General features: G+C 46.5%; 1 protein-coding gene across 4 annotated transcripts in view; it reads left to right on the top strand.

Moving 5' to 3' along the window:
- Window positions 1–9,218, top strand: part of Prr5l (proline rich 5 like) — a 179,232-nt gene extending 170,014 nt beyond the window's left edge. For 3 of the 4 annotated variants that reach the window (XM_041679263.1, XM_041679265.1, XM_041679264.1), the window contains 2 exons: window positions 303–429; window positions 7,969–9,218. In XM_041679263.1, the coding sequence (XP_041535197.1) occupies window positions 303–429; window positions 7,969–8,369 (528 nt within the window). In that variant the 3' untranslated portion in view covers window positions 8,370–9,218. The remainder of the gene's footprint in view (window positions 1–302; window positions 430–7,968) is intronic. The other variant, XM_041679266.1, reaches the window with a different exon arrangement.
- The last annotated feature ends 10,883 nt before the right edge of the window (window positions 9,219–20,101 follow it).

Genomic DNA, 20,101 nt, shown 5'->3' with positions numbered 1-20,101 from the left:
GCCTCTGTAGGGCTCAATGTGAGCTCTGTCCTTGTGGCCCATGGACCTGCAAGAGCCACGGAGCTCCAAGCCTTGCGTTTATCCTTTTCCTCCCACCTATGACCTCATCTTCGTTTCCTGTCTTCTTTCATTCTCATCCATGGACTTGGGACAAATGACCAGTGCTTCTGGCCCATTTCCTCCATTCTAACCACAAGGAGGCTGATGTGGCCACACGGCAAGGAAGGTCATTGGCAGGCGCTGACCGGTGTCCACCACTGCGACACTTTTCACTAACCTTTATCTTGGGTGTTTATTTGTAGAGTGTTCATGAGCCCACAGGCCCAAGTGAGGGCTATTTGCAGCTGGAGGAGCTGGTGAAGCAAGTGGTGTCTCCCTTCCTTGGCATCAGTGGGGACCGCAGCTGCACAGGCCCCGCGTACTCATTGGGTAAGAAGAACATGACTCTAAAGTCTAGACACTTGGGGGTAATGATACCCACCTCATGGTGCTAAGCACTGATTGTCTGCCTAGCACTTTGTTCCAGTGAAGGCCAGGGCAGATCTTGATTTGTTAATTACAGATGTTCCGAGGCCATGTGGCCGTAACCCCGCGCCTCTACCAATTTTCCTCAGAGACTGATCCCAGCCTCTGTGGTGCTTCCTGTCTCAGCCGTTGATCAATGGCTCTGATCTTTGTATGTGTCTGAACATTAATTTTCTTGTATCTATTGCTAGAAAATGTATTTTTTTTTATAATTAAACCTTCCTTAGTTAGCTATCATCAAACACCATGACCAAAAGAAGCTTGGGGAAGAAAGAGTTGATTTCATTCACTGGGTACTTTTTACTGGCTTGCAACCCATGGCTTGCTCAGCCTTCCTTCTGATAGAAACCAGGACCACCAGCCCAGGGATGACACTACCCACAATGAGCTGAGCCTTCCCCCCATTAAGTAAGTAAATACCATTCCAGCTTGACTACAGCCAGACCTTATGGAGGCATTTTCTTAATTGAGGTTCCCTCCTCTCAGATGACTCTAGCTTGTGTCAGACTGACATAAAACTAACCAGTATAACACCCTTCACTCACATGAGTGGAAACCCACCCATGGTGTTTCTGCTCTTGACAGTGGCTCAGCATGTGAAGCTTCCATGTCATCTTCACAGGCAAACCTTTTACCTACTGTCCTCTCTCTGTTTCCGTAGGTACTGCAAGGGCTTTCACTGCAAGGGATGGGTTCTGGATGGGGCCTCCTCTTCTGGTGACCATGAAGCTACTGCAGTAGCAGGTTCTGTCTTAGTCTCTCTAAAGTATCTAGAGGAGAATCAGATCTGGTCCTTCTTCCAGGAAGAGCACAATCTAGATGGTCTCAGTAGAAATGGCTGATGATGCAGTACAATGTACTGTAGAATAGTTCCCAACAAAACCACTGTTTTGGTGGAAGCAGCCTTGGGAAAGGCTCGTGATAAAGATACTTCGGTTACTGCCTGGGATGTAAGCACTTACAGTGCAGACGCTCACTTGCTTATTTCTGTCTTCAGCATCTGCAGTGGTGTCTGTGCCGTGCACACAGTCATGCAGCAAAGCTGCAGGTATTCGAGTATGCTTGTTAGATCCATGCAGGCAGTTGTACTCGCAAGCCTGGGCAGCCAGCACCCAGAGAAAGCTGCAGAACAGGAAGCATCACCTGGCTAGAGTCTCTTGGCCTTCTTTCTGCTGTGATCGAGTTGTAGTTGAGCTTCACAGCCAAGGGGGCAAGGAGCCCCCTTGCTGCCCTTCCTGGGTCTCTCTGTGTAGACAGCCGAGCCTTCTACTGACCATTTTCCTGCTCCTGTTTCTCTGGAGGTACTAGCTTCACTGTATCTACAGACTGGAGGAGGTTGACGGTTGTCAGCTGACCCCCAGGTCGGCCCACAGCCTCCATCTCTGATCTCTTCCTCATTCCCTCCACATAAGATCAGAAAGCTACCGAAGGAAGATAGTCTCCCACCCTGCGCCCCAAGCTAGATGCTATATTGCACAGTCTCCATGGAGCCTCCCTTCCTTATTACTGCATGGGCTCATGTGATTACAGGGATGAGGACCCAGGGAGATGTCAGGATGCCAGCAGGTTAGCTGAGCTATGCCAAGAACTGTACCATAGTCAGGGCCTAATGCCAGAAGAGGGGAAGAAAAATAACTTTTCTTCAAGCCCCATAAGCTTTTAGTTGGAACAGATTCCTGTAACAGATTAACGAGAAAAACAAATGAGTGTATTGAAACATGTGTTCTCACATGCAGGAGAGACATCCAGGGAACAAGTAGTTTTCAAAGAGTTGGCTTTGAATTCCTGTTTATGTAATATCTTTAATAAAGAACAGTAATTTTTGAGACAGGGTCTTATGTAGCCCAAACTGGCTTCAACTTTCCTATGTAGCTGAGGATGGCCTAGAACTTCCGCTCCTCCAGCTTGAACCTGCTTCTTCAGTGCCTTTAGTTCACTAATCCTTCATGTGTTTATTAAAAATTATTTTATTCTTTTATGCGTCTGGGTGTTCTGCCTGTATGTGTGAGCTTGTGTGTCTAGTGCCCAAAGAGGCCAGAAAAGGGCATTGCTTCCCCTGGAGCTTGAGGTGCAGGTGGTTTTGAGCCGCTGCGTGCTGCTGGGAATAGAAGCTGGGTTCACTGGAAGAGCAGCCAGTGCTCTCAACTGCTACTCCATCTCTTCAGCCCCCACTTCATGTTCTGAGGAGGCATATTCTGGTCTCCCATGCCTGGAACACGAGGAGATATGAGAACTCTGTGAAGAGCTGGCCCTGGCTCTCCAGCCCAAATAGGAACAATGTACGCTTTTGTCAGATAAGGGGAGGCCCAAGACTTTATTCTTCTTTTTTTAAACAAGATTTAATTATTTTATGTATACTAGTGTTCTATCTGCATGTATGCCTGCACACCAGAAGAGGGTATCCCATCTCACTGCAGATGGTTGTGAGCCACCATGTGGTTGCTGGGAATTGAACTCAGGACCTCTGGAAGAGCAGTCAATGCTCTTAACCTCTGAGCTATTTCTCTAGCCCTGGCTTTATTCTTGTAGGAAGAATAGTGTGGTTTTTAAAGTACATTTTATTTGTTTATGTGTGTATGCACATGTGTGTGCACTCATGTGCATGTGTGTGCATGCACACACATGTCCATCTATACCTGCCACAACCCAAGTATAGAAGCCAGAGAACAGCTTGTGGGGGACCATTTTCTCTTTCATCATGTAGGTTATGGGGTTCTGACTCAGGCTGACAGATTGGTGACAGGCACTTTTACCTGTTGAACCATTTTGCCAGCCCAGTTTTTGTTTTTGAAAGGGACTTTGCTTTAAAAGGGACAGAGGGTGGCCATTATCCTCTTCTGAGCAATTTAAAAATTACTTTTATCCCATTGATGAATAATCTCAGCAGCTGTGTCATCAGACTTTTCCTGTGTGCTGCTGCAGATGTGGCAAATGGGATCTATTCCTGCCCATGGTCTGTCTGGTGTGGGCGAAGTGGATGCAGAGACTCATCTGTATAAGGATGCTCTAGGGGGAAGCACTGGGACCACCCAGACAAAACACCGGGGAAGGCTCCCTGGAGGAAGTGAGCTGTCTGGGGAAGTGTGTAATGTTCAGGAGTTAGCTGAGTTAACAAGAGGGAGGGAGTCGTCAGGAAGGATGATTGGGAGGTCTAGGGGGTTGCGAGAGGGCCAGAGGATGGAGCACGTGAGGAACTGAAGGGGCTTCATAGATTCAGAGTTGCCAGTGGCAAGAAAGAGCACTGGGTATGGGCCAAATCATCGGCAGTGTGCTGGCTGGGCCGTGGAGCAGGGTCACCATCCCTGCTTTGTAAGCACTTAACTTCACTGGGCTCTTTGAGGTAGGATGTTTGAGCTTCTGCAGCTGCCTTCGATAGTCTACCACCCCCAGCCCAGCCCTGTCAGCATTGGGGACCCGAGTTCATTACGGAACAGTAGTACCGGTGATCCTGCCCTTCTGTTCCTTATTCCAGGAGGGGTCCCAGGCCAACATTTCATCACAGACTTCTGTATGTTAAAAACTGAGGTGGCCTTCCTTACCCTTTGGGGACAGAGACCTCTTCTGATGGTAAAAAGAGCATCCATTCAGTGTGGGGCAGAGGGGTATTAGTTCAGTAATTGAGGGGTTGGAGAAAGGCTCAAAGGTTAAGAACGCATATTGCTCTTGCAGAAGAGCCAAGTTCAGTTTCTAGAAGCCACCACAAGCCGCTGTAACTCCAGCTCAGGGAAATTACAATACCTCTGATTTCTGTGAGCACAGTCACTCAGGTGCACACACACACACACACACACACACACACACGCACAATTTTTAAAAAGTGGACAATGAAACAATTTTAAGAGTCACATTGGGATCATGAAAGATCGTTTTTCATCTCAGGCAGGGCTGTACTGCGGCTTTGGTGCCCAGAGCAGCGTGAGATTGTCAGGGCAGCTGGGATATAGTCTGAAAAGCCACTCACCCAGTGGCTGTGTGGAACACGCCTGTCCAAGCTGTTGGCAAGTGTGCGTGGCTGGAGGAGGGTGGTGCTACTGTTACTCTCAGAGTCCCTGAGAAACACTCCACCTTTGCAGGCTAGAAAGGTACTTACCCTGTGTCCCTGCATCTTTGACTCCAGAGATGCTGGGGCAATCACTTGCTGGATCTGGAGTTGGACCAGGACAGGGGGTCTTGCTTTAGAACAACAGATAAGTGATCTAATCTAAAGCCCAAAATGAAACTTGGACGCGCGCACGTGTGTGGTATGCACACGTATGCAAGCCCTCTGCTCCATTTTTTTTTTTTATATGTAAGAGGGCAATGGCAGTATCAGGTGAGGGGGGCCACAGTGAAGCTAAGAGAACAACAACAAAACCACAGTGCAGGCCTGACCTAAGTGCTACCTTTCAAGTTACCCAAATTCCTGAGCTGCCTGGGGTTTCTGAGCCTCTCAGGGCCCCTCCTCTGCAGCAAACATTAGCGGGCTAGATTCCTCCTTCACAAAAGCCCTAGCCTCCCACAGCCTCCCTCCTTTGTATCCCTGGGGCCCCTCTGTAATCGTCCCTGTAGCTGGACACTAGCTTCTCTGCATGACAAAGGCCGCCTGGGCCTTTCAGCTCTGGCCTAGAGCAGGAGCCCCTGATGGTTTCGGTAGGCAGGGGCATTCTGGGAGCCTAGAAGATCAAAGGCCTGTTGGGGAGCCAATCCCCAACAAAGGACCTCCCTACACAGGCTTTGCCTCTCTAGGAATCTGAAAGAAACTGCTGGTGCTGGCTTCCACGGGGATGAATTCCTGGCTCAGTTGGAGGCCGGGGGGGGGGGGGGGGGGGGGGGGGGATAAAGGCTCTGCTGGCCCTACCTTGTGAAAGTCAAGGAGGAAGGGGAAGTGGCCTGAGAGTGGGGGCCGCTGAGGTGACAGGCCAGCCTCTCCCTGCAAGAGTGCCCCCTTGCAAAGAAAGCCCAGTCTTCATCTCAGAAGGTCCTAGGAAGACAGTCACAGCCAGTCCCTCAATGGGAGACTCCACTCCCTTTTCTCTGTGGGCATGGTTTTGCTGTCTCTGGTGCAGTGAAGAAAGGGAGAATATAATGGGCCCAACGGTGGGAAGCTGCCTGTCCGCCCAGGTCCCAGCCTTTGGTTTTCAGGCTCACTAAGGAGCCAGGCAGGGTTGACTGATAGAGTCACCATTCTGCTGACTTCTGAGGATTAGCTGTGGTGACTGGCAGCTCACCAAGGAAGCACTGCCTGCCAGGACACTTGGCAAACCATGAGGCTTGTGTGGCCTTGGCTCTGCCAGCACCATCTTGGGAACCAAAATATTCTTCCAGAAAGCAGAGGAAAGAGCTAGCTGTAGGCCTCTCTGGCAAATCACTGCATGGCAAGAGTGGAGGCAACATGGACAGCGAGGGGCCTTGGTGACTACTAGGCCAGGGCTCATCTGTGCACTCTGGTCTGGTGCTAGTTACCCACCTTCTGTGACCTGCCCATGGCTTGAACCTGCACGTGCTCTCTCTCCTGAGAGAGAGCAAGGGGAAGAAACAGCGCCAAGGGCAGGGCCAAGCAATGCCATGCCATGCCATGTTGTGTTATGGGCTCCTTAGGGGCAGCCTGTCCCACTCTTCCTCCAGGTGTGAGGTTACCTACTAATCTTTCCAGGGACCCCAAGCCCTTGTCATGCTGTGCTGCCATGATTTGCTTGTCCTCCTCTTAGAATTATGCAAGGCCTTGGACACATTCTTCTCTGTGTCCAGGCCCTAGAGAGGTCTGTGTGTCTTGTGTCTTACCATTTCCCAGTATGGCTGAAGTACTCTCTCTTCAAGATCTCTCTCTTGCGGTTAAGGAGGAGCTTCAGTCAGTAAAGTGCTTGTCATTGCAAAGGTAAGGACTCAAACCTAATCCCCCCGCTGAACTTCAGGCACTGTGTTAGGGATGGAAAATACAGTGTCTCATTAAAGGAACAGTAATTCTGCCTATCTCTTCAGCATGACTTAAGTTGGCCCTGCTTGGCTAGGCGTAGCCCTTGGCCAGGTCATGGACCCTGAGCCACTCCCAGCAGGCCAGAGATGCTTTCCTCCTGACCAGAAGTTTTCCGTTCATGCCCCATTACTGCTGCTCAAATGACCTGACCTCTTTCTAGCTTGTGAAGGTCACAAACAGGTCTGCTGTGGGCCCCAGACTTGAATAATTAATTGAGTAAGTAATTGTGATTGCAGACTTCACGTTTCTCTTCTGCAACACACTGGGAGGAGATGTCGTTGGTGAACCATCTCCCTTTGGGTACAGTGCCTAGCACTTGTTGGGCACCTAGCACGTAGCTGCAGCTGGGCTCGAACCCCCATAGTCCACACAAGCTTTTTGGCCTCCCCCGCAATCAAATTTGTGCACCTCTTCTTTTCTGCAGGTAGTGCAGCATTTTGCAAAGTGTAGCTCTGCAAGTGTTTGCTGAAGGCTAAGACAGCATGGTTCTCCACTCCTAAGACAGCATGTTTCTCCACCCCTAAGACAGCATGGGTCTCCACCCCTAAGACAGTATGTTTCTCCAGCCCTAAGACAGCATGGTTCTCCACCCCTAAGACAGCATGGTTCTCCAGCCCTAAGACAGCATGGTTCTCCACCACCCACTCCCACTCCCCAAGACTGTCTCAGTCTCAGTCTGGCTTCAATTCTCAGCTCTTTTCAGCTGCATCCAAAGTGAACTTTTGTTAATTCACTACCAGTAGAACCCTTCACGGACTTGACTGCACTGAAAAATGGATCATGTCCAGAAAACCTGAGAGACCTTTCCTGGGCTCATTCCAGCAGGTTGAGGTCCATGAAAATCCTTCAGCCAGAAATGCAATGGATCTCAGTTCCACATGTTGACTCTGCATTCCCTCAGCTTCTCCTGTGTTCTCCCTGGCACTGGCCCCTGCTCCCACTCGGTGCTCTGCCTGGACACCCCACCCTAGCTAATCCGTCTCATGTTTTAGCACATGTAACATCTTCCCCTCCTGTCAGTGCAGTTCATGTCCCTGTGTTGCCTTCAATGTGTCTCTTCCCTACCTGGAGGCTCGCCCAGATCCTGGGAGTCTCTGTCACAGCTGAAATGGGAACTCTCCTGTCCTCTTTTTGACTCTGGCTTCTGCACACACCCTACCTCGCAGATGGGTGCCTCACCTCAGAAACAGAGACTGTCTCTAGTCCATGTCCTCTGAAGCTGTTGGATCCAGCTTCTGTGAGGGTGATTGTGGTTTCCCTACAAGCCAGGCCACAAGGTGTGGTTGTAAAGGTGTGAGACATGACTTGTTGCTAGTGGCATTGTTGGGAGGGGGAGTTCCTTAGATTCAGTGGGGCAGGGGCAGGAGGGCCACCTGAAGCTGTTCTGGAGTCTGAGGCACTTCCTCTTTCTTCCTCCATCTGATGAGAAGCTCCTCAGAAGATGTTGTTACCGTTCCCCATCGCAGACATTGCTGCCTTTTCTCTTGCAGCCAGGAGGCATTCCAGGGTCCGGCCCAAGGTGACTGTCCTGAACTACGCCTCTCTGATGACCTCGGTTGGCCGGCCATTGAATGAGATGGCCCTGACTCCGCTGACAGAGCAGGAAGGAGAGGCGTACCTGGAGAAGTGTGGCAGTGTGCGGCGGCACACCGTGGCCAATGCCCACTCAGACATCCAGCTGCTGGCTATGGCCACCATGATGCACTCAGGGTTAGGGGAGGAGGCTGGCAGCGAGGACAAGCACCTGCTCCTGCCACCGAGCTTCCCGCCGCCACACCGCCAGTGCTCCAGTGAACCCAGCATCCCCGACAGCCCCGATGAACTGGAACTAGAGGATGTAGCAAGTGGCAGCCAGGAGGACTCAGAGATGAACTGTGCTTCCCTTAGCTGAGCTGGCACCTCTGGGGTTTCCCCATCCCTGCTTTGTGGCCAGGATGAGGACTGTGTGGCTGTCTCTCCTCCGTGGATCACCGAGGCGCTCTGGCTTTGAGTGATAGTGCCTTATTTCTTAGGGCCCAAGCCGAGTCTCCACGCCCTCAGAAAACACCTGTAAACCTCTCCACTTCGGTGTCTGTGACTAGCTCCTCATGCCACTGTTCTCCTGACTTCCAGCTCACCTACTTCATCTGGAGCTTCATCTCTGGGCCTTTCCTATCATATTGGACTGGCCCGATGCTCCCAGTATATAATGCTCTGGTGTGACTATAGCAGAAGGTTGGACCACACGTGAGCATCTAGAATATGCCAATCTTGGCAGTTCCCCAAATGATCCCATGAAGCAGAAGCCAATGGATAGAAAGACTAGCAGAAGTTCTGTATAGCATGGAAGGTCAACTGTAGCCCATGTCACACGTGGCCCTGGGAATGTGTCCTTATCATTTTGGTTGTAGTGACCTTGAAAGCATTATCCTCCTTGTGGGTGAGGATACAGGTTGCACCCTTACTTATGTCCAGATGTCATGTGCTGTCTACACGAAGGGCTTTTTAGCCTAGGAGAATCTACCAGACTGGTGCAGCCCTGTCTTGCATTTAGCCTCAGGCTTCCCTCTCAGGCTTTCCCCCCAGACTGCAGGAATGAACCCTCACAGTCACTGGTGCCTTACTCCTCTAGTTTCAGGAACTGACCGCTTTCCTGTTGTGCATTTGAGAGGCTGGCAGACAAAGACTGACCTAGTCTACCTGGATTTCACTTGAATTTGTAAAACATGTATTGTTAAAAAAAAAAAGTTCGTAAATATTTGCACGTAGGATCTTGCACTCTTCATTTCCAGAGGAGTGTCTTTGCAGATGGAACACAAGTGGACCCCTTCAAAAGGTGATGAGATAGCTCAGAACACAGGGACCCACAGTGGGCGGGATTCACATACCTCAGAGCTGGCTCTGCAGGGGCCTGTGCTCTAAGTGTCTAGGCTTCTAGGGAAGACTGTGCTGGAATCAGGAGCCTGCCTCTTAGGCAGAGAAGCCTAGTAACTAGAATGCATCCGTGGACAGAGAGATAGGCATATGGACACGTTTTATTTGGAGGAGTGTTTATTCCCTGGGCTTATAGAAGTACCCAGAAGTGTCTGGGATTCCTGTTGTATCTGTCTTGTGATGCTGTTTGAAGCAGCAGGCTTTGTTACTGTGCTAGGTCCTGACTAATATTTGCTCCAGATTGGGGAAAGGGAACTTTTTTGTCTATGTTGAATCCCTGGCTTCCTCTTTATAATTGTCTTTTGGTCTTGCTAGTAGAAGCTTAGAAAAACATAGAAACTTTCTCCTGATCTTGGTGTGTGCTAACCTCTCAGGATCTGGAAATTTTGTTGATGGCATCTCAGTGCATAAGCCACCGATAGAAGAAGAGGTCATTCACACTCATCTAAGTCTTGATAGTGTATCCCTTCTGGGGAAAGATCTGAAATATGACCATAGCTGTGCTTTTGATGCATTTTGCTTTAGAAATTTTTTAAAAAAATATCTTAAGTTTGTCCTTCCAAGAGCAAATGACAGAAGAGAGATGTCTACTTGTCACAGAATTGTCTAAATGTCACACACCTGTGCTCATGCTCTTGCACATGCACGTGCACGCATACACGTCCACGCAGTGTGTGAACCCATATATGCGTGCACACACATAAACACACCGCACACATGCCATATACACAAAGAGAAATGTTCAAATTCCTTTGAGAACTTCATGCGAAAACTAATCTTTCTGTATGTAGTGTCTAAAGTCTACAGGTGGGAGGCTGAAGAGGTGGGTTGGTGCTCAAGGTCGCTTTCTGCTCTTGCATAAGACCAGAAGACGTGGGCTCAGTTCTCAGTACCTACATCAGGCAGCTCACAACCATCGCTAACTCCAGTCCCAGGGGATTGGATGCCCTCTTCTGTCCCTTGGGGGCATCTGCATGCATACAGTGTGCATATATACACTCAAGACAAACACACGCATGCACACACACTGAAAATAACTTAAAAAAAAAACCTCTCCATAAGTTAATTACCGTCTGTTAGTGGGCAGAACATTGTAGTCTGTTTAACTTAACTGATGGCTGGGTCCTTGTTAGTACACCAAGCACACACTTGAGATTATTTATTGACCCTGGCAAAGTAATTCGTCATGCTTGGGTTTGCTTTTCTCATTGATAAGATGAACAGTGCATGTTTTAAATATGCCGTTTTCCTTATCTTGGATGTCTCTGTCAAGGACAGCAGTTGTCAGTATAATACATGAGCTCTTGTATTGGAAGTGGACAGGCTGTTGAACTCCATTGCTGCTGACTTTAAACAGTTTACAAGTTTCTCTTTGGACACACCTGGCATTAGTACAGACATACCCCAGACTGTATACAGCAACGTTTTACGGCATTTGTGGGCTTTGGCCATCAGACCTATTGCAAGAGTCACCTGTAGAAGCTTTACCCAGGTTTCCTCCCTCTGGTGCCAGGGAGATTTCATCTTGCTATCTATGCCAAGGGTTCCCCTAGGTTGAAGTTTGGTGACCGTATAATCCCAACTCTGGGCTCTGAGTGAACTCCCAAACTGAACTCCTTTCTTATTGTGTGTTTCTAAAATAGATACAATAAATGTTTTGTTTGTCATGTGTGCTGCGGTGTTGAGTACTTCAATTGTGTTCTGACTGAATTTGCAAGCACGGTAAAGCTGGCCATGGTGCATTCTCCCCTCAATACTTCCTGCACTGGCTGTGTGCAACAGGCTCCATTGTTTTATTGCCCTTTTTCCAGAGCCAGGTCCTAGCCTTTGGTTTCGTTGGCCAGCCTAGACTGGGTAGGCGTGTTTTTCTGGAGAAGCATCTCATCTGTGAACATAAAAACACTAAAAAAAGCTCTTCAAGAAGTTTTCCTTTCAGAGTGTTTGACCTAGAGGGAATGCTTACTGTGTTATATTTATTATGAGCTCCTCGCATGTTTTTCCTGATTCTATTTGACAGAAGAAATTTATAATGTTTTACTCTCTGCGTAAATACTTTTAGAAGGGCAGTATGAGTTGGAGGGCTCAGCAGGCTTAGTAAAAGCATTTGGAGAGGTACGGTCTCCGCTGATTAATTACACTGGAGCTGTGCTGGTCAGGGAGTCTTTCTTTCAGTGGCGAGGAAAGGGCATAAGCAGAGGAATAGGAACAGTCTCCAGTGCTGCATAGGCAAGGAGGCATTATCCCCGGCAGCCCTTTGAAAAGAACCCAGCCCTGACACCTTAAATCTAGTTCAGTGAGAACCATGTCAGACTAACACAGTGTATACACGCCAAGTTACCCATCATACTTAAGGGAAGCTTCCACTGCATAAGCCCTGTTCTTGGCGCTAGGAATACAGTGATGGAAAAATGACCGAAGTGTCTGTTTCCTTGGACACTAGAATGGTAGGGACCAAGCCCCACGTCTAGTGTTGGAGCATCTTGCTCCAGGAGGCATCCTGACTAATTAGAAAAGGAAGAGCCAAGCAGCCAAGCCGGGAGCTTACCAGCACCTGCTATCAGGTGAGTGATGGTTTCATGGTTTCCAGAGAAGCTGAGGACTGGCCACTTCCAGAGGACATGGGCAAAAGCTGGACAAGGAGAGTCCAGTGTCCTGAGCAGGGTGGCTGTCCACAGAATAGACTTGGGTGGTTTTCCCCCTCTTCCATATTATTTGTGTAAGTGTAACTTTGAAACTGAATACTTAGTAAACATAATCATTATGTATTTAACCAATCATATTATTTGCCATTAGTGCCAATAAGCAAGTTAAAAATCTTTTTTAGGCTTTTACATTTGGGTGACAGATTTGATTATTCTATTTATAAATCTAGCAGATTTTTAGCAAAATCTTCCAAGATGCCTTGGAATAATGCTTAGTCCTGTTTATGAACCCAGGCCAGCACTTCACATATTTTTAAGTGAATGTATAGACTTAATTCACCTCCTTTAAATACTTCTGGTTCATGTTTTGGTGGTAAGCAAAGGCATCCTACTCCAGGAAAGCTGATAAATTGAGCTTATGAGGAAATCTGGAAGTCCATCAATTGAGTTTATTCTATTCTATGTAAGCTTAGATGCCACCATAAAAAGTCTAAGTCAATTCTCAATTATACATTTTAAAGTGGACTTATAGAACTCTCACTTATGAGCTTTATTCTATTCGATATCACATGTGTCAAAAATATCCACTACATTCAACCCCAAAATATTAGTCTCATCTTCAGAGTCTGGAGTCCAGCTCTTGGGCCCTCTCTAGCCTCTGCTATGTCAGCCACTCTGCTCTGCCTCATCACAGGGTGGTGGTTGATGCCGGTAGCTGCCACTTGTGTGATCTCAGCACATTCCCTCTCTGCTGTCTTAATTTCTACAATCTTGCATTAAACCCCGTGCAAAGATAATGGATGTGGGGGTCAGAGAGACGACTACGCAGTTAAGCTTAACCTGCTTCCTTCTCTTTCAGAGCGTCCGCGTTTAGTCCTCAGGAACCATTTCAGGTAGTTGTCAGCCAACTGTAACTCAAGCTCCAGGGCATTTCATATCCTCTCCTGGCCTCTATGGGCACCCGCTCACATGGTGTACACATGCACATGCACACATACTCAGATAGATAAATAAATAAATTAGTAAAATAACAGATGCAGCTTTGTTCTCTGACTAGACCCTGACTGACCAGGATTGAAAACTATATTCCCTGGGGGAAGACAACAGTGTTTCCAGGTAACCAAGGTTACTCACTTGGGTGCGGACAGAACTGGAGCCTCCCGACGGATTCTTCTCACCCCACCTAAGGGCTCTTCACAATCTTAAGTAATCTTGGTGACAGCTCCTCAGCATCCTCGAGTTATAGGTGAAACACAGGTGACATCCATCTGTTCCCAAGAAACAATGGGTCCTATTAATGGCTTATTACTCAACAGCTTCACACCTTGGAAATATTCTTGCAGGCCTCGTTCCTGTACAGTACAACTGCCCACCTCTTCAGAATGCCTTTTTCACATGTCACTCATTAGGTTGGCCTTAGCTGTTCTGACTTCTCGGGCTCAGTTTACTGACCTTCGAAAAGCCTTCTAAAGCACTGGGAATACCTTCTTCAGTTGAATTGTGTTCTCATCAGACCCTGGATCCCCAAAGTCCTTCAGATACTCAAGACAATGGCAGTCTTAGAGAATCCAGTTGGATACTAGTTAAATATCTTAGATAACTTTGTTGTTATCCATTACACCATTCCATTTTCTGTAGACTGATATAGGATCAAGTCTACTTGTTTGCCAGGAAGAAGGTTTCCTACCTACTTGAGATGGGCTCAATAAATGGAAACAGGGTAAGGCTTTTGATTCTTCACATGGGGCAAAGGCTTGCGTCAGATTCATTTCTCTGCCAAATAATAATAATAATAGTAAAAAAGAAAAAGCATAAAACAAATGTTTGGAAGAATTGGCAATGTCTCAGTCCAGGTGGGATCTGAGAGGGCCCGGTTACTAAGAGAGTGCAACCCTGTGAGACAAGCTCAGTCTGGTTTTCCCCCAACACATTTATGGGGTGACAGCAGGAAGCAGTGGGCTCTGGACTGAGATGGAAAGCTGTGGAGGATTTGGAGCTTGAAGATAACGTGATAGAGACCGGTGACTGAAATCCACAGACAAGCTCTCCCTTGAAGTGTTGGCTCATTCCCAGGCACAGAGCATGTTATGGTTAATGTGCCAAGTGTCTTCCAAAGGCTGGATGTTGACTCGGTCACTAGCCCCTGGGTCTATTGAGGGACAGGGAACCACTAGGATGTGGGCCCTAGCAGAAGGAAGTTAGATCATTGCAGGTTATGCTCTTGAATGGAAAACTGGGACTCCAGCCTCTTCATCTTTTTTTTTTCTTCCAAGCTACCATTATGTGAGAAACTTTGTTCCTGCCATGTTTTTCCACTGTGATGTACTACTCATGTGACCATGTGCTGAAACATCTAGGGTATGAGCCCAGACAAACTTGCCCCCCTTTTCTCAAGTATTTTGTCATAGTAATGGGAAAGACAGTCGTACACCCAAAACTACCATATCTAGCTGACGGGAAACAGCGGCTATGGTGATTAACAGAACAAATTCATCTCAGTCCCTACGTAATGTTGAGGAGACTCAGGCCCTACTAAAGCTGGGGGCTTTGACATACATTCTCAGTATTGGGTTGAGTCTCACTCTAAGATAGGATCATGGCCAAAACGAGATTCTGGAGTTAAACACAACTATATCAATAATTACATTAAATGTAAGTGGACCAAACAAGTCAATGGAGAAACAAAAATGGCCAAAGGAGAGCAAAATAATAGCATTTTGTTTCTAAGAGATACACAATTTATTATTTACTTACTTATTTTGAGACAAGAGTCTCACTATGTAGGCTGTTCTGAAGCTCATTATGTAGACCAGGCTGGCCTTGAACTTACAAAGATATGCCTGTCTCTGTCCCGAGTGATAAATCTAAAAGCATGTGCCACCATGTCCAACAAGAGACACACTTTAAATATAAAAAAACAGACTGATACTACAATGACAGAAAAATATATAGCATGTAAAAATAACAGTTAGCAAGAGAAACTTGATGTTGCCAATTAGAAGGATGCAAATTTCATAATGATTAATGATCAATTCAAAAGGAAGATATGAATCACAATACACAAATTAACATTTGTTAGTCATCAGCTATAGTTCAAGGACCATTATTAAGTATTATACATTAGTTGTTTTGTATGAGCCCTCTGAGTAATTTTATGAAGCAAGTTTTAGTATCCCAGTCTTACTAGATAAGGAAGTTAAAGCCCCAGTTCCTGAGGTCACATAGCTAGACAAAGGTACAGATAAGACATTATTCAAATCTGGCTTTGTCTGAGTTCCTGTGCTTATAGCCACAGTATCAAGACGATATGTCACTCCTGTGAAGACATGTAGGTCAATGGAACAGAACCGAAATGAGAATCGTTGTATTTACAGTCAACTGTTTCTCCTCGTAGTGTTTCTACAAATGTGCAAAGCAGTTGACTAGAGAACTGCTTAAAATAATCCAACAACTCGTGCTTGTTGCTGATACCAGATACTCACACAAGGCAGTGATTGTAGACCGTTGCCAGCACCACACATACAAATGAACTCAATAGACAAGAGGCTTAACGTGAGCGCTAATACAAAACATTTTAGAAGAGAAAAGGAGAAAATGATTGAAACAATAAGTTAAGTAAAAAGTTCTTCCAGGCTATAAAGAAACACATCATTAGGCTTCATTAAAATAATTAAGAAGAAAATCGAAAACACCACCAAGACAACAGACTAGAGGGATATACTTGCAAAATACATATTTGTCAAGGATTTGCAGCAAGACTCACAAAGAATTCTTAGAAATATGACAATAAATTCAATGGGGGAAAAAGCACAAGTTGTGAATAAAAGTTCACCCAAGAAAACATTTAAATGGTTGGGAAGCTCTCACAAAATGAAGATTGACCCTACTGAGCAGGGGCGAAATGGGAGTTTTAGACCTCAAGATAACACTTCATGCCTACTAGGACAACTGGTTCCATTGCAGAAGACAGACAGTAGCAAGTGCTGGCCAGGAAGTGAGCGAATGGGAACCTTTGTCCACTGTTGGCCAGCATGCAAAGTGGTGCAGCTGCTTTGTAAGTTTGGCAGTTTCTCAAAAATTTAAGTGCTCTAGGTTTCTACTTAAGAGAAATAAATAAGTACACACATGCACGCACACACACACACACACACTTATGCGCACACACTCCTCATATATATGTATGTTCAAGCAGTGTTATGCATTAGAACCCCAACTGGAAACAGCTGGGACATACTATGCGGCCAGGCTGACCAGCTCAAGCTTGCCTCTACACGATCCTCTTGCTTCTGGCTGCTGGGATGGCAGACATGTCTTTATACCTTTAGCCAGTTTTAAACCTACAGTTTTGTGGCATCAGGCAAATCACATTGCCATGCAGCTATCGCCACCATCATCTCCAGAGCATTCCAGAGCATTGCCAGCTACCCAGCTGAAATTCCCTACCCGTGCCACACCAACTCTCACTGCCCCTCCTTTTAATGGGCAGGCGCCATTCTACTTTTTGTAGTGATTCTACGTTAACTCCCGTAACTCCAGTCAGTGGAGGCCTGCCTTATGCGACAGGCTCACTTCACTCAGGATGTCTTTAAGGTCCCTCCATTGTAGAACTGTAAATTTTTCTCTTATTTTTAAGGCTGAAGAGTATTCCATTATATGCATAATGACTTGACCTTTCATCCAACTTGGATATTTGGGCTCTCCCTTTTATACTTGGGAATGATACTGTTTTGATTGCTGTCTAAGAGACACCTGGACACTGGAGAAATTTATGATATATAAAACATACTTCAATATAATTATTTAAGTCAAACTAATTATTCATTCTCAAAATGTAAAAAAAATTAGTAAATGAGATCCTATTATAAATTTATGAATGATAAACTTGTCCTGTGAAGTGAGTTTATTAACTAAGAATTATTTGATTCTCTAGGATTTTTTGTGTGTTTGATCCTCCAGGTTCTTTGTTAGAGTTGGATACCATGAAATTGTGTGCTAGTTTGGGTCAAACTCTACAGCATCCTTTTCTTTTTTTGGGGGGGGGTCAAATTCCATAATATCCCCTTTCCTCCCCGAGGGACTCAGCATTGCCATCTGTAACCAGGTACTCTCGCTCTGCTATTCCCACTTGTTCTGAGCAGGCATCTCCTGGAGGATTGTACAAGTCTCTCTCCCCACGTACTCACTGAGTTAGTTTCACCTTGTGGTTCAGTCAGAAATTAATGAACAGAGCACATACTTTGACATGCTCTGGTCTCTACACTGGTGTGAGAGTCATGGTTTTAACAATCCCATTTGATGCCCACACACCTCCTCTCATCCCTCCTCCTGGTGCCAGGAGCATCCTTAAAATCAAGATCTCTTTGCCCACTCCCTTGGAGTCTAATGTAGCAAGTTGGCTAGGGGTTTGGCATAGGTGGTTGCAGTAGTGGAGACGGCTTCTCCCCACCCCCTTTCTTCTGTTCTACTCTCTCACATCCTCCACATTCCTTCTCTTCCTTCTCTCTTTTTTTAAGTACTGGTGACTGAATCAAAAGCCATGTGCAGGCTAGGTTAGCACTTAATCCCTAAGCTACACCCTCAGCCCTTATAGGCACTTCGGTAAGCACGTGGAGAGGTTCTTCGATCAAACACCTTGAGAAAGCTGCCCAGTGAACTGGATGGGTGGGGATGTGAATGCCACATTGGTTCTCATTGTTCAGCCTTGGGATGGACTAGAGCCTGATAGTCCATTTTCCTAAACATAAACGTAGACAAGGCAGCTGCTCTTAAATGTGAACCCACCATCAACTGTAATAGAAAGGGGACTGGGGACGACCATGAATCTGTATATATAGGTTGAATCACATGAAACTGCCAAAACTTAACTCTTTATTGACTTTCAAAAATGGCAGTGTACGGTAAGATCTAATAACTCCCCAAGGGTTTCTAACTTGAAGCTATTTGGCAATCCAATATAATTGAAATGAGGCTTCCCAACATTTGCTGAAAATGCCTCATAGCTTTCATTGGGTGTAAAGCAAAAATTAAGGACTTGCTTCCCAGAAAAAAATGAGTCCATTCCAACTTCTGTACCATCGGGAAAATTTATGGAGCCTGTTCTACGCTTTCTTTTTGAAGACTGTAGTTTTCAGGAGTAGGCTTCTGCTGCCACCTACTGCCACAATGTTCTTTTTCTTTCTCTTTTTAAAGAGTGATATATTTTTTATTTTACTTGAATGGGTGTTTTGCTTGCATCTCTGTCTGTGTGCCACATGTGTGCATTGCCCGTGCAGACTGGAAGAAGGCATCAGACCCCCTGGAACTGGAGTTACAGATGGCTGTTAGTGGTCATGTGGGTGCTAGGAATTGAACTCGGGTCCTCTGGAAGAGCAGCCAGTGCTCCGCAGGCTTGGGATCCCTTCAGCACCTACTGTGCTGTTCTTACATTGGCTTTGCTCTGCAGTCTTGTCAGGCAATCTTCTAGTCTGGGGTTTTGCAGATGCTGACAGAAAAGTATGATAACAGACTGAACTGGGACCCCCCCCCCCCCACACCTTTTCTTCAGTTCTGGGAACTGAATCTCAGACTTCATACCTGTTAGGAAAGTGCTCTCCCAATAAACTGCCATCCTAACTGTCATTAAAATAAATTTTGAAATTGTGCTTAGTCTGTACGAGTGCATGCCTGTGTGGAGGTCAGAGGACAGCTTGCAGGAGCCATTTCTTTCGTTCCACTGCGTCTTGGGATGCCAGGCTTCCCATCTCACTGGCAGGCTTTGAACCTGCGCTCCACATGCTCGTAGCCCTGCACCACTGGGCCCAGCTCGATTTACTTACAATCCGCATGTTTCATTGAGCTTTTAGCACAGGGTGTGGGGAGAATTGCTTCAGTGAACTCAGCGTAGCTCAGTCTAGAACAGGTGACTTACCGTACAACTCTGCCTTGTGGATAGCTGACAGCAATGCAAAGTCATCGTTGGTTTTAGAGGAGGAATTGTGCCCTGCTCTTTCCTCCTCCGCTCTGGAGGAAGCAAGGATTGGTCTGTTTACATATTTATTCCAGTACTTCTGTGTCTGTTGTCTGGCTTCTTCTTGGAACTAGTTGTAGCATCCCTTGGTTCCCTCATTACGATTTCATAAAATGTTTTACTACATGTGATCTTAGCCAGATTTCATAAAATTAACACATGCTGGTTTGGTATTGGTATGAGCCATATTGTTATTATTTTTTAAATTATCTGTTTCAGGATTTTGAAATTTGCCTTTTAGTGTGGTTTACTTAATGTTTTTGGAGTATGAAGTCTGCCATCAGACTCAGTTTCATATTAAAATGTAAAAATCTCTATCTCAAGTGCTATAGCTTGGGTCTGGAAATGCCCCCTAAAGGCCATGTGCTTCAGGATGCAGCAGTATTCTGAGACAATTTAACTTAGAAGAGGTGGGGCCTGTTGGGAGAAGTTAGCATTGGGAACATGCACATGGAGGGGACTCTGAGGCCCCAGCCAGCCAGGCATGCCAGAGGCCCAGAGAAGCAGGGTCAGCTGTGGACTGAATCACCTTACACCAAGAGCCACAATAAGCCTGTCCCAGGCATTTGGCTGCCTCAGACATTCCAGAGACAGAACCCTCTAAAGCAAAGGATTATATTTAATGCAGTGTGAGGTACTCTTACGCATACTGATCCTAATATAAAATGTAATCAAATGTGGAAACAGGCTAGAGATGGCTCAGCTGGTAACAGGCCTGCTGCACAAGCATGAGGACCCGAGTTCAATCCCCAGCACCCACGTAAGATAGCCAGGCATGGGACTGGTAACTCCAGCACTGTGGGGGATGGAGACCAAGACAAAGTGGATCAATCCCTGGAGCTCACTGGCCAGTCTAGCCAAATTGGTGAGTTCCAGGTTCAGTGACTCTGCCCCAAAAAAACCAAGGGGGAGAGCCATCAAGGAGACACCCAACATTGAGCTCTGGCCTTGACATGCACACGTGACCCCAACAAGGACATATGTGCACATGTATCTCCAATGTGCACTTTATGTACACGAATATCCCCCCACATGAACATGTACACATGAATAGAAAAATTA

This window comes from Microtus oregoni, unplaced genomic scaffold, assembly GCF_018167655.1.
Source record: "Microtus oregoni isolate MIOR12 unplaced genomic scaffold, Mior012 000031F_ref0000149, whole genome shotgun sequence".
Classification (NCBI taxonomy): Eukaryota; Metazoa; Chordata; class Mammalia; order Rodentia; family Cricetidae; genus Microtus; species Microtus oregoni.
Note: the sequence above shows the minus strand (reverse complement) of the source record. Positions and strands in the feature narration are given on the sequence as shown.